Source organism: Pelodiscus sinensis, chromosome 1 (assembly GCF_049634645.1).
Source record: "Pelodiscus sinensis isolate JC-2024 chromosome 1, ASM4963464v1, whole genome shotgun sequence".
In the NCBI taxonomy this organism is placed as follows: domain Eukaryota; kingdom Metazoa; phylum Chordata; order Testudines; family Trionychidae; genus Pelodiscus; species Pelodiscus sinensis.
Genome location: NC_134711.1, coordinates 23,228,245 through 23,242,320, shown reverse-complemented (window position 1 = coordinate 23,242,320; position 14,076 = coordinate 23,228,245). Strand labels below are relative to the sequence as shown.

Here is a 14,076-nt window from a genome sequence, read left to right as displayed (position 1 = left end):
TCTACACCACCAGAAATAAAACCTGTTTCCATCTTCTGTGACTTTCAGTTAGATGTGACTCACTATCCTCTGCTTAGTGGTAGAAATGTAGCCGTGTTAGTCTGGTGCAGCTGAAACAAAAAACAGGACTGTGTAGCTCTTTAAAGACTAACAAGATGGTTTAACAGGTGATGAGCTTTCGTGGGCCAGACCCACTTCCTCAGATCAAATAGTGGAAGGAAATTGTTACAACCATATATACCAAAGGATACAATTAAAAAAATGAACACATATGAAAAGGACAAATCAAATTTCAGAACAGAAGGAGAATGGAGGGGGGGTGGGAAAGGGGGAGGTAAATGTCTGTGAGCTAATGATATTAGAGGTGATAATTGGGGAAGCTGTCTTTGTAATGGGTAAGATAATTAGCGTCTTTATTCAAAGTTGATGGATCTTTTGAACTCAGGGAGATGTGGCATCAGTTCTCCCAGTTTTGAGTAATTGTCAAAGTCATGATTTGCTAAGAGAGCGGAGTAATTCGATATTCTGAGTTGTAGGGTGAAAGAGGAGTATATTTTCTTTCCAAAGGAGTCCAACTTTTTGTGGTCTTTGACTGCGTTGCCTGTCCTTTATTGTGGGAACTTTGCACGTTGTTGTGCTGAGTCTACGACTAATGAATTAGGTTGTGGGTGCATGAAGAGAAAGTCTTTTGAGGGGATAAAGTACTTTCTGTCGATTTTTTTATAAGTTGGTTGAATGGATGTGGGTGTCTTCCACAAGTCTTCTGAGGTCTCCATGATTGCCTCGTCTATTGGCAGGGCAATCTTGCTATGTAATGTAGGATGTAGATTTTTTAGTAGTTGGTATTGTTTCTTTTGCACCTCTTGCAGGGACACGTGCTGGCTTGTCGCTGCTCTCTTGAATAGTTCCTGGAACTGTTTTAGATCATCAATTGCTACAGTGTCTGATGGTACCACGGCATCATCCGGTTTTCCATTTACTGAATGAATGTCTGATTCATTGTCCGAAATCCATTCCACCTCTTCCTCCGACAGGCTTGCTGGGGGTAGAGGTTGTGGTCGAGGCAAGCTTCTCTGGGATGGAGTGGAGCAAGCTGGGGAGCGGTGTCTGTATGGCTCCCAGTGGTCCCAGGACCCCCACTGCAGTGGATAAGGCGGGGGTGGGTAAGGCCAGTATGGGTGCCATGGGGTCTGCTGTGGTGGAGCCCTGTAATGGTAGGAGCGAGACTTCCTAGGCAATGCATGCCATGAGGAATACACCATGTGACAGTCATCATCAGGAAGGGGAGCGTCTTGAAGGGACGAAGGTGACATAGACCTGGGAGGGGACTGTCTTGATGGAGACCTCCCAGGTGAGTAAGACGTGGAAGGCAGGCATGGATACTGATGCCTGCTATGCGTGTCAATTTCCTGCTGGGGCTGATCTCTAGCAGTCTCATCTGGCTGCTTGTCTGACTCTGCTGTCAGCATCGGTGCAGCATCATGCTTCCTCGCCTAAGAGTACACCTCTCCGCAATAGCAGCATTTCATACCTCGGTGGACGGTTTTTCCATTTTTAACCATCCTATCACGAAGAAATTCCTTAAGGGACTCCACAATGTGTACCCACCATATAAGGCCCCACCCCCCTTATGGGACCTAAATCTTGTTCTGGACTACCTCACCAGACCTCCTTTTGAGCCATTGGCAACAATACCACTTCCCTTTCTTTTTATGAAAGTCTATTTCCTCTTAGCCAACACCTCCAACAGGAGGATGAGCGAACTTGGGGCATTAATGTCAGAACCTCCTTCCACAGTTTTCACGAAGGATAGGGTCATACTTAGACCCCACCCGACATTCTTGCCAAAGGTCTGTACAGAATTCCATCTCAACGAACTGATCGTGCTAACTACCTTTTTCCCAAAACCGCAGAAGGGCACTAGCCTGCATACTCTGGACATCCGGAGGGCTCTGGCCTTCTTCCTAGAAAGAACAAAACACAGGAGTAATGCAGGAGTAACGTTAAATGAGGAGTAACGTTAGTTTGGACTAAGAGCTTTAGTCCGAACTAACACGTCATGGCGCGCACTTCCTGGTTCGAATCAGCTGCGATTCAAACTAGCGCGCCAGCGAGATCATGTTAATGAAGCACGGAATATTTAAATCCCTGCTTCATTAACTACTTCGGTCATCTCCATTTGCATCCCTAGTCCGAACTAGGGATGCAGTGTAGACGTACCCTAAAAGAGTATCATAAGGAAGAGGAAGAAAAATTGTTCTGCTTGGCCTCTGAGGTTAGGATGAGAAAGAGTGGGCTTAAATTGCAGCAAGGGAGGTTTAGATTGGACATTAGGAAAAACTTCCTGCCTGTCAGGGTGGTTAAACACTGGAATAAATTGCCTAGTGAGATTGTGGAATCTCCATCACTGGAGATATTTAAGACCAGGTTAGACAGACACCTGTCAGGGATGAGCTAGGGCTACTCAACTTTGGTAGCCCCAGGAGCCACACTGATACTTACAGAACATGCTGAGGGCCTCAACTTAAGTGTGGTTTCATATGCAAGCAAATATATACAAATAGCTTCTCTCACACTGACAGGCATGAATACAAAGATTAAGGCAAGACTGCACAACACACCCGCCCCATTTAAGTCAGTTCTGCTGATATTAATAAAATGCAATATTCTCCCAATTTCTACCCATGTGACAGCACTTTTCATGAGCAATGACAGTCCAAGAATTTAACTACTAAAACACATATCAACAGAAGATCGTAACACTGACTACTTTTTTGTTTTGGCTCCCACTCACCGGCCACATGTTGATCCCCACATAAATCCAAACTGCACCGCGGGGCGCAAACAAACTGGCCATGGGCAGCATACCAAGTTATTAATAAATATTTTATAAACCTTTACCTTTTCTCTCTGCTGCCATGTCTCCTCTCCTTACTCCATCATCTCCCCTGGTGCCTGCTGCCCCCCAACTCCTCACCTTCCTCTGCTGTCCTGACTCCTGCCCTTCTCACTGCCCTCAGCCCTCCTGCGACCTGCCCCCCTCCACCAGCTGTTCTCTGTGCCCACTCCTCCAGTAGCCCCACTCTGATCATGTGAGCTATCCCTCTTCTAACACCTCCCTCTACCCACCTGCCCTGCCTCTCTCCTCTGGTGCTGGTCCCTCCCCTGCAGGTGTCTGCCCTTCTGCTTCACCCCATAATCCCTTGGCACCTGCACCTTTCCTTAGCCCAGCACTCTCCTGGTGCCTCCCCCTTCCCTTACTGCCCCTGCCCTCTTTACCCTCTTTTTCCCTGATGCCCATCCCCTCACCACTCTCTGCCCCGTTCCCCTCCTGCCCCTCTGGGCCCTCACACATGACTTGCTCCATCCCTACCTTTCTCATACCCACCCCTTCTTTCAAGCCTTCTCCCAGCACCTCCCCTTCCAGCCCCCAATGCCCTTCCCCTCTCTTTTCCTCTTCCAGAATCACCCTGTCCCCCTCTCACTGACACCTTTCCCTCATTGTCTGCACTTGCCCCCTGCCATTTGTCTCTCCTCCACCCTGTCTCTTGATGCCTTCCCCCTTTCTTCCTCCTCCCCCCAAGCACCTTCCCCCAAGCAACTTCCCCTTCCCCCTCAGCCCCTTCCTTTCCCTTCCCCTCCCCTCCACCTCCGCCTCTGTTTCCCCTTCCCTTCCTCTTCCCCTTCCCCTTCCTCACCTTCTGCCTTCCACGTTGCGGGGCCGGAGTCTGCGCTCAGGCCCCGGAGGCTGAACCCAGAGGCAGCCCTGCAACGTGCCTCTGAAGAGTTTTAAAATCCCGGGCTGTGACGTCATGTCACGCCCGGGTGTCCTCCCTGCCCACCTGCAATGCCACGCATGGGCAGCAGCAGGTGGCGATGAGGAGCTGCGCACGGCATGGACGGTCTGGGGCCGAGGGGGAAGCTCTGTGGGGTGGGGGGAGGACGCGTGGGGTGGTCGGCGGGGGAGGGGAGACAGGGCCACCTCCAGGCAGAGCTGGGGGAGAGACCCAGCTCCACATATTGGTGGAGCAGGGTCCCCGGCTCTGTAACTCACCAGCACTTCCGGGTTCAGGGGCGCAGGGCCCCCTTAGGCGCGGAGCCTGATTTGGTTGAATCGGCTTAAGGCCGGCCCTGGTCTCCAGAGTTAAAGTAAAATAACCACAGCCTGACATACACTTGCCCACAAAAGCTCATGGTACCATCTACATGTTTGTTAGTCTTTAAGGTGCTGCAAGACTTTTTGTTGTTTTTTAAGTTTTTCCAGTACAGAGTAACTCAGCTACTCCTCTGAAGCTTAAAAACAGCTGTTGCTCACTTATCATAATTATACTGGTTCAAAAAACAAACTGCTGCACTAGATGCAGATGTTAGGATTTAAAAACTGGTTAATGAAAAAAAGTTGAAATTACAAAGTCTGTGAAGGTGTGGGTGTATGTATACCCCCACATACAAGCAGTTCCTACCTGTTTACATGTATACATTGGTCATCCAAAAGTTAGCATTTAACAGCAATTTCTACATCAAAGCATCTGAGGGTATGTCTACACTAAAAGTTAGTTCGAACTAACGGACGTTAGTTCGAACTAACTTTCATAGGCGCTACACTAGCGCTCCGTTAGTTCGAATTAGAGTGCTTAGTTCAAACTAGGTAATCCTCATTCCACGAGGATTAAGCCTAGTTCGAATTTACTAGTTCGAATTAAGGGCTGTGTAGACCCTTAATTCGAACTAGTGGGAGGCTAGCCCTCCCCAGGTTTCCCTGGTGGCCACTCTGGCCAACACCAGGGAAACTCGTCTGCCCCCCTCCCAGCCCCGGACCCCTTAAAGGGGCACGGGCTGGCTACGGTGCCCGTGCCAGGTGCAAGCCTGTCAGCACCCAGCCAGCAGACCCTGCACCTGACACGGCTCGAGCCAGCCACCCGATGCCCCCCAGCCCTCGCCCTCTTCCTGGGACCAGGCTGGTGGCTCCCGGGAGCTTGCCCGGGACCGCAAGAGGCGGGCACCCACCTGGGCTAGTGCAGACATCGTGGACCTTGTCCACGATCTCCGCACTAGGCACAGGAACGTGGCCGGCTAGGGCAGGAGAGTTGCCAGCCTGGCCACCCAGGAGCAGGAGTGCATTAAAATCAAGGTGGTCCACTGAGACCCCCGACCCTGAGCCGTGAACTTACAATGGCCGTCCTGGGTCAGACCAAAGGTCCATCTAGCCCGGTAGCCTGTCTGCCGACAGCGGCCAACCCAGGGATCCTGGGGGGGATGGACCGAAGACAGTGACCAAGCCATTTGTCTCGTGCCATCCCTCTCCAGCCTTCCACAAACCTTGGGCAGGGACACCACTCCTACGCCCTGGCTAATACCACTCCATGGACCCAACCTCTATGACTTGATCTCACTTCCCTTTAAACTCTGTTCTAGTTCTAGCCTTCACAGCCTCCTGCAGCAAGGAGTTCCACAGGTTGACTCTGTGCTTTGTGAAGAACAACTTTCTGTTACTAGTTTGAAGCCTGTTACCCATTCCTTTCCTTTGGTGTCCTCTAGTCCTTCTTTATGGGAACTAATGAAGAACTTTTCTGTATGCATCCTCTCCACCCAACTCCTGCTTTTAGAGACCTCTATCCTGTCCCCCCTCTGTCTCCTCTTTTCTAAGCTGAGAAGTCCCAGTCTCTTTAGCCTCTCTTCATATGGGACCTGTTCCCAACCCCTGATCATTTTAGTTGCCCTCCCCTCTCCCAGCCTCTCTCTTCACCTCTCCCACCTCCTTTTCCCAGTCTCCCCCAGTTTTGTTCAATAAAGACAGATTCCATTTTTGAACACAATTGTCCTTTATTTTGTACATCAAGAAAAGGGGCTAGGGAAGGGTAAGTGGAAGGAGGTGAGGGAGGAATGAGGTACACGCCCCCGATGGGGAGGACTGGGCTGGCTCTGCGGGCTTTTGGGGTGGAACCTCTCCTGCAGCCCCCCGATTGGCCCCTCTCCCCAGATGGCAGCCTGCGGCAAGTGCAGCCAGTCTGATGGCCAAGTGCTGTGATGTGCCCAGTGTGGGTACTCCGGGCACTCCAATCCAGGACTGCTTTGCAAGCGGGGCACCCCTGAGAACTGGCTGTCCGGGGTGGGGGTCGGGACCCTTTAAGCACAGCCCTCGGCTAGCCTGAGACAGCAGCTCCACGCTCTAAGTCCTCCTCTGATGCCCTGCCGGCACTGCTTCCGGCCATCCTTAACCCCGGTTCAGGGTCCACTTAACGTGGACATGCTAGTTCGAATTAGCAAAACGCTAATTCGAACTAGTTTTTTAGTCTAGATCCGTTAGTTCGAATTAGCTTAGTTCGAATTAACTAATTCGAACTAATTTCGAATTAACGTTGTAGTGTAGACGTACCCTGAGATGCTGCAGTGAATTCATATTGTAAGTTAAGGGGAATACTGCTATATCTCAGATACAATAATCAGGTAATTATTGATAAATACTGCTTTTAGGGTAACAGCTGTATGTGTGATATATTTCATTATTGATAGTATGTACCAAATACATGGAGGTGATTTCTCTGTGATTCATCATGCACTTTCACCTACCACTCTTCTCACTAACAGGGCTGTCCCCAGGTGGAGGGGGGAGCATGGGGTCCAGGGCAACTCCATGCCCACTATCCCAGGTGAACGTTCTGGGGCAACCCCCAGCTGCAGGCTCCACCTCTGCTCCACCCCTTCCTGCCCCTATTGAACCCCTTTGCCAAAGCCCCCCTCCTCCAAGCGACACAAGCCATGGGATTACCTGGGGGGCCTGGTGTGGGGTGGCAGGAGGTGTTGGCCTCCCCCACACTGATCTGCACAGCGGGATCTGGAGCGAGCCAGCAGACAGCTCTGCTTCACCCCACCGCCAGTCTCCCAGCCCACTGTGCTCTGCTTTGCTGTGGCAGTGGGGAGCGGATCAGGTGCTCTGCTTGCCACTGCAAATGAGCTGGGAGGTAGGTGGTGGGGCGGAGCAGAGCTGTCTGCTGGCTTGCTCCAGATCTCACTGCGCTGATCAGTGTGGGGGAGGCTCCCCCCACCACAATGATTGCAGGGGAGGCTGACCCCTGCTGCCACCAGGTGTTGCTCTGGGCCCCGTAGGTCCAGTCCATAGGATGTTTGAGGCAGCCACCTTGGGGGCCCCAAATTACATACTTTGTGAATGACACACTTCGTGATTTACCAGTATCAGAAATGAAAACTTATCACCTGGTGCATTTCCTCCTTTTTGGTTGGGAGTTATTCAGAATGCAACTCCAACTGAGTAATCTCATTGATAATATATATTTTATTCCACATGTTTAATATGAGAAAAAGAATAAATTAATCAATTACAGTGATTGACGTAAATCAGATGGTTAGTGTAAATGTAGTATACAATCTCAGAAAGGTACATGAGATTGATTTAGATGTTTGTAACTGTGTTTCAGAGGTTCTGCCAGGGTGCAAAAGATCTAGAGTACTGTGATGTCTCTTACTGCTTTCAACTGACAAATGAAACTGTCAAAGCTTTGGCATTTAACTGCCGCCAACTTACATCCCTCAACATAGCTGGTTGCCACAAGGTATGTACAAGAGCCAAGAAGGGTAGTTCCAGGAATGCTATTGCATAAAATTAAATAATGTAGCATTCAGATCTTTGACCTGCTGTTGTCCGCAACTGTAATTCTCTTTATATTGAAAAACCATAGTCTTGAGTGCAGTTCTAGATTCATACACAAGGAAAGTAAGTTACAGTTTATGGCCTTAGATTATGAGGGGCTTCCAAATAAAAAAAAACCTAGTTTTTAGTCTGTCTTTGCCTATGAACTGGTATTTATCCAAAATATAAAACTTTATTATTTCTATTTTCATTGTCCTTTCTGTTAGAATAATACGTATTTTTGGTAATGCTATGGGGCCTCTTACAAGTGACATAATTTAGGGTTTCAACATATCTTAATTCAGCCCTACATGAATGACAGCATAGTTGGGGTCTTGGTCATATATATCTCTATGCAAACATTTCTAGGACATGTAGATCCATCGCCTTCCAAACATTGCTTATTTCGTTAAAAAAATCTCAGCATGAAGTTTGCATATAGCACAACCACATCTCTTGTGTAATTTGAGAGTCCATAAAGCCAATTCATGGAATAACTGTTAAATAATTTTATTTGATTGAAGAAAGAAAGAAAGAAAGAAAGAAAGAAAGAAAGAAAGAAAGAAAGAAAGAAAGAAAAACTGTAGGCAACAAACGAGAAAATATAGAGAGGGCTAACAATGAATCCCAGGTTGAATGAATAATCCAGTTAAATAATGAATTTCTGTCAAGTCATTAGCAGGACTTGACAGCTTTGGGAAAGAGTGTCACAGAACTGCATCTCCCCAGGTGAAGCTCCAGGAGAGACTGTGCCAAGGGATCGTGCACTGGCTGTCCAGCTTTGTGGACTACGGTGCAAGGGAAGGGGAGACACTTATAACCTCACCATCTCCGTGCCCCTCAAGAGTCCCTCAGTGCAAGCCCCCCATCCCAAATGCCTCAATGTTAGCCCCTTACCCCTTAGAGCCCCCCACGAGACCCCCGAGTACCAGCCTCCTGTTTCCAGATCCCCACTGCACCCAAACATCCCTGAGCCTCCCCCAGTGTCAGCCCCCAATATTAGTCCCTTCCCAGAGCACTCCCCACTACTAGCTCTTTCTCCAGAGCCCCCAGGACTACCCCTGCCCCGGATCCCCTAGTGCCGGCCCCACCTCCCTCACCTAGTCCTACGCTGCTGCCCACATTGCAGCAGCTCTGGGAGCAGAGGCGGGGGTACACTGCCCAGCGCTTCCACTCTCACTGCAGCTGTTGGGAGAGGCATGTTGTATCCTGGCCTGCCTCTCAGCCAACCAGCACTGGGCAGAGGTGGGGTCCCCTCTGGCCACAGATCTCTTCTCTGTGCAGCAGGAGGGCCACACAATGCGAAGTCTCTCCCAGCCATGGAAGAGCACTTCCCCATGTGGCGGGAGGGCTGTGCGGAGCCACTCCACATGGCCCTCCTGCCATGCAGCAAACTGCTCTTCTGTGGCTGGGAGGAGACCCTGTCCCTGCCCAGGACATGCCTTTCCCAACAGCCATAGTGAGAGCAGCGTACTCCAGCCCTGGCCCCCAGAGCCGCTGCAACCTGGCAGCCCATTAGTTGGGAACCGCTGCCCTGGGGTATAAGCCAGAGGTGGGCAAAATATGGCCCATTGACCAGGTCCGGACCACCAAGCTGCTGGATCCAGCCTGCGAGTGCGGAGGGAGCCTTAGACTGACTCTCTGCCTGCCCCGACCCCACACGCTGGTCAGGGCAGCTTTCTGAACACGGAGCCTGAGCCTGGGAAGAGGCAGGTGGTGAGGTTTTGCATGCTGCTCCCACTGCCAGCACAATCATTGAAGTTCCCGTTAGCCGGTTTCCAGCCAATGGGTGCGTCCTTGTGATGGGGTGGATATACCCCACACTAGAGAGGGGAGTGAAAGGCTTATGGGTGGAGAAAGCCCCACCCCTTTCAGCCAGCTGGGCATGCTGCCGGTGTGGGGATTGTATAAAAGGCCTGAGGCCAGCTCATTCAGGAGGAGCTGCAAACAGGGAGGGAGTTCAGGCTGGAGCTCCTGAGCCCAGCCTTGTTGGCGCAGTCGTCCTTCGAGCAGCAACACCAGCCGCAGACCTAGCTGCTACTGCCGCCGCTGGAGGAACAAACTGAGCAGTCGTCCCAGCCGCAGCACTCTCTAGAGCTGCAGACCCCATCGTAGGTGCCACTGCTGCAACCCCAGAGACTACCCTGTGACTGGGGGACAGCCGCAAGGTCCAGGTACACCGTGCTGCAATCCGGGGATGGAACCCCCTTCAGAGACGGTACGAAGTGGCCCAGGGTGGAGGGATACCCTGTGTGTTGCGGGTGGACCTCTCACTGAGCTGGCAGTGCAGTTGCCACTTCCAACAGGGCCCTTGGTCGGAACCTGATGGAGTGCAGGGCCCGTGTCCCCCTACACTCACCCCAACTGGTGGTTGGCTCTCCAATAGCCAGGGAGAGCACACCTGCTACTCAGGCCTCTAGGCCACTGAACCCTTTGGACTAGGCCCGCGGGGCCGTATTTCCCGAGTAAGGGACATAGAACTTTTGGATTAGGCCCGTGAGACCGTATTTTCCTTGAGTAATGGACACTGAATTGTGAGGATGGTATTGTGGGGGGGGGGGGGGGGGGGGCGGGCCCCATAGGGGGCACACCTTGTGACAGTCCTATTTTCAGGACAGGCAGCATGTGAGTAACCCTTCTCCCCTTCCCCTGGGCGCACAGCATTCAGAGCAGCATGTATGGCCCCTGCCTGGCTGAGGAACCTGCTGGGTAAGGCTGCTGATCTGGAGCCACCCAGATAAGAACCTTCCAGCCAGAGCCTGCCTCTGGCACGCCAGTCCCTCCCTGCCTTCCCCAGCCCTCTGCCCTCTCCTGTACTTCCTACTCCATATAACTCAAACCCTCTGCATCCGTGCTCCTATAGCCTCTTCCAGACTCTGCAACATCTCCTACACTGCTCTTCCACATCACAACCCCGTCCCAGACCTTGAACCCCAGTGCCATACTACTGGTCACAACCTAGATCTCTGCAACCCCTCCTGCACTCTTGCCCCAGCTCACAATACCATAGCAGACCCTTCATCCCCTTCTACAACGCTCCTCCAGGTCACAGCCTTCTCACAGACCCTGCACTTCCTCCTATGCCCCTGCTCTAGGTCAGAATACTCTCCTGCACCCATACCCCTTCCCAGAGCCTGCATTCCATCCTGCACACCTGTCAAGGCTGTTCCCCACTCTGGCATGACAAATGCAGAAATGGGGGCCCGCAAAAACACCCCAAAACCTGGTCTCTACAGGCTTTGGTATGAAAGCTTCCCCCCAAAATCCTAATACCCGGATTTTGGGGAATATCTGCTGCCACCACTCAAGTATTCCAAGAAAACCAGAGAAGAGATCATTTGCGAAACCTCCTCCCTAAAACCTCAGGGGTACCTCAAGCTCTTTTTCCCCAAAGAGCTTAAAAAAGAAAAGAGAAAAACAAGCCGCAGTCTGTGGTAGCTTACTCTTTAGCCAGCCAAACGGCCAGACCATACAGGTAAAACTAGGACACCAAAATGAAGCAATATCAGGTTAATTGGAAGAAAAAGAAAGTGTTGTTATCAAAACAAAACCATAGTTGCAAGCACAAAAAAAAAGAGCCACCAATTAAAAAAACTCATGGGGAACACCCCCTCCTTGGGCTCAAAACTTAGTTACAAAAGAGAGAAAAACTACTTTTAATAGCACAGACATCATTTACACATTCCCAAACCAGAAAACAAATAAAACCTGATGGACTAGCTAAACTTTGCCATACTTACACATTGTGCGAAGACTTTTCTTGGAGAGAGATAGGCCTTCCCATCTCCCTGTTACTTGGAAGAAACTGCTCTGCCTCTGGCAAAGGAGGGGAAAAATAAAAATTCCTTTTTCCTGCCTGCATTGTTGTTGGCTGACCAGATACCTGGCTAGGGACAGGAGACACAGTTAACCCTTTAGTCACCAGGTTGCTGGTCAGCTCTCATGGTTAGGACAACACCAATCTCCTGCCCCAGGTCACAACCCCCTGCTTCACTGAAACTTCCTCCCAGATCCCATAACTCTGGTGTACCCCAATCCCTTACCCCAAGCTCCCTTCTGCACTCAACATCCATCCAAGACCCTGCACCTCCTCCATTAATATCATGGAAGAGTACTGCCCTTGACCACTTAAATTCTTGGAGTGGCCCCCCCCCATCAAAAATTAGTGCCCACCCCTGCAATAAACAAAAGCAGGCACAAGATAACACATATTTGTGATACAGTACTAAAATATGAAAAGAGTGTTGTAAATTAAGATTCTTTCTCCCACACACTCCTATAGTTAACTCTAAAATGACTTGGTCTAACAGTTTAAATGCAATAATTTGAGAATAGTTAATCCTATCAGAAGACGTATGCTATATGCAGAATTATGGTGTTGGGAGTAGTGAGCCATTTCAGACTGCTGATTAGTTGAAACATCCTTCCGTGCTTTAAGAAGTACTGGAATCATATTTAACTGATACCAAATATACTCCCAACATGTAACTGTTACCTATAGTCTTTTTAGTCTCCTATTTTTAATACTCAGAATTCATCTGTTCCATATATTTCATGAGCTGAGTGGCACATATAGATTTTAAAATTTTGAGTTCTTCTTTGAGGAGTGTCCTTGCGGGTGCTCCACTGTAGATGTCTTGGTGTTCCTGCACTTGTAATCAGAACTTTTTAGCAGCACTATTCCCCCACCCCAGGTGCCAGTGCACACACACAGCACCGCTTGCGACACAGCGAATGTGCCAGCATGTGCACGCCCGCAACTGTCCCTCAGCTCCTTATCAACCGCTTCCAGCTTGGTTGGACCACAGCTGCTCTCTGTGCTCACTCTTAGGGCCAGCCTGAGCCATTTTGGCGCTCCGTGCCCAGGCGCGTGGCGCCGCCCCCGGGTGCACGGCGCTTGCGCAGGCCCACCCATGGGGGGCAGGCCTGCCTCCCCCAGGGTGCGCAGGCCCGCCCCCGGGGCGCTCGGCACATGCGCAGGTCCACCCCAGGGCACACGGCACATGCACAGGCCGGGCACAGCCGCTGGCACGCAGCCTGGGGCCTGCCCCCGGGGCGCACGGCACATGAGCTGCCCGGCCTGGCCACTGCTGCTGGCACGCATGCCGGGCCATGCAGGGTCCCACAGCCGTGGGGGGAAGGGTGCTGCTGGCCGGCGCCGGTGCTGCAGGAGCCTGCTGGCAGCTACAAGGGACGCCACATGCTCTTTACAGCTGCCGTTAGGTGCCCCCCATCGGTTAGCGCCCTGGGTAGCTGCCCGGCTCGTCCACCCCTCAGTCCAGCCCTACTCTTAGTGTCATTGTTAGTTAATTGGATACTTATTAGATAGGCCACCAGTTACTGTACAAGGTGAGTAACTTCTCTTTTCAGGTGCTGTGTTTTATTTTTTCTTTGGAGTCTCTAGGAATCTTCTAACTTCTATATGTGTATTTCTTTTGCTGGATTTACAGATGACGGATTTATGTATTCAGTATTTGTCTGGAGTCTGCCATTATCTCCACTTCTTGGATATCTCAGGCTGTGTACATCTTACTGACAAAACACTAAAATACCTTTGGAAAGGATGTACACAACTCCGGATTCTTAAGATGCTGTACTGCAAAAATATTACCAAGTAAGATATTGCTTCCTAGGCAAAAATTTGAGAGATCAGCGTAAAAGTTGAATGAGTACAAATATAATGTCATCAATAGTTTCATTAAGAGTAACAAAACCCATGTTTTTTATGCAATTGGACTTGAAATATAAAGTGATCTTTGTCACAAACTAGTCCACTCTGCCCTTTGAGGGACACCAGTCTGGCATGAATGGCTCTAGCTACTGGTGGGCAGAGCCATGTCACTGCTCCTAGCTCTGGATCCCGGAAGCACACTCCAGGACCCATGTCTGCCACACCTTGTTGGGACATGAGGCTCCAAAGACCAGCCATCTGAGACCCTGAAATCAGTGATTCAGACCTCCTGAGCCTCTAGGTGCTTATATATATTCCCTTAGAGTCCTTCACTGTGTACACTCTTAGGCTATGTCTACACTGCAGGCTTTTTGCACAAGAACTGTTTTGCGCAAGAATTTCTATGTGAGTGCGTCAACACTGCCATGTGCTTTTGGCAAGAGATGTGCTTTTGCACAAGAGCATCCATGACAGTGTTGATGCTCTCTTGTGCAAGAAAGTTCTGATGGCCATTTTAGCCATTGGGGTTTCTTGCTCAAGAAACCCCTGTTGTCCATCCACACTGCCTTCTTGCACAAGAGCTCTTGCTCAAGAGGGCTTATTCCTCATGGGAAGAGTAATAACTCCTGCGCAATAAGTCCTCCGTTCTGACACTTCACTGTAAATTTACTTGAGCAGGAATGCACATGCAGTGTAGCCGCTACGCAAGTTTTTGTGCAAGAACACTTGTTCTTGCACAAAAAGCCTTCAGTGTAGA

The 14,076-nt window shown here is 50.4% G+C and overlaps 1 protein-coding gene across 1 annotated transcript in view; it reads left to right on the top strand.

Moving 5' to 3' along the window:
• Positions 1 to 14,076, top strand: part of FBXL13 (F-box and leucine rich repeat protein 13) — a 229,336-nt gene that overhangs the window by 209,798 nt on the left and 5,462 nt on the right. Inside the window, exons 19-20 of the mRNA XM_006137531.4 lie at positions 7,437 to 7,571; positions 13,099 to 13,262. Coding sequence (XP_006137593.1) covers positions 7,437 to 7,571; positions 13,099 to 13,262 — 299 coding nt within the window. The remainder of the gene's footprint in view (positions 1 to 7,436; positions 7,572 to 13,098; positions 13,263 to 14,076) is intronic.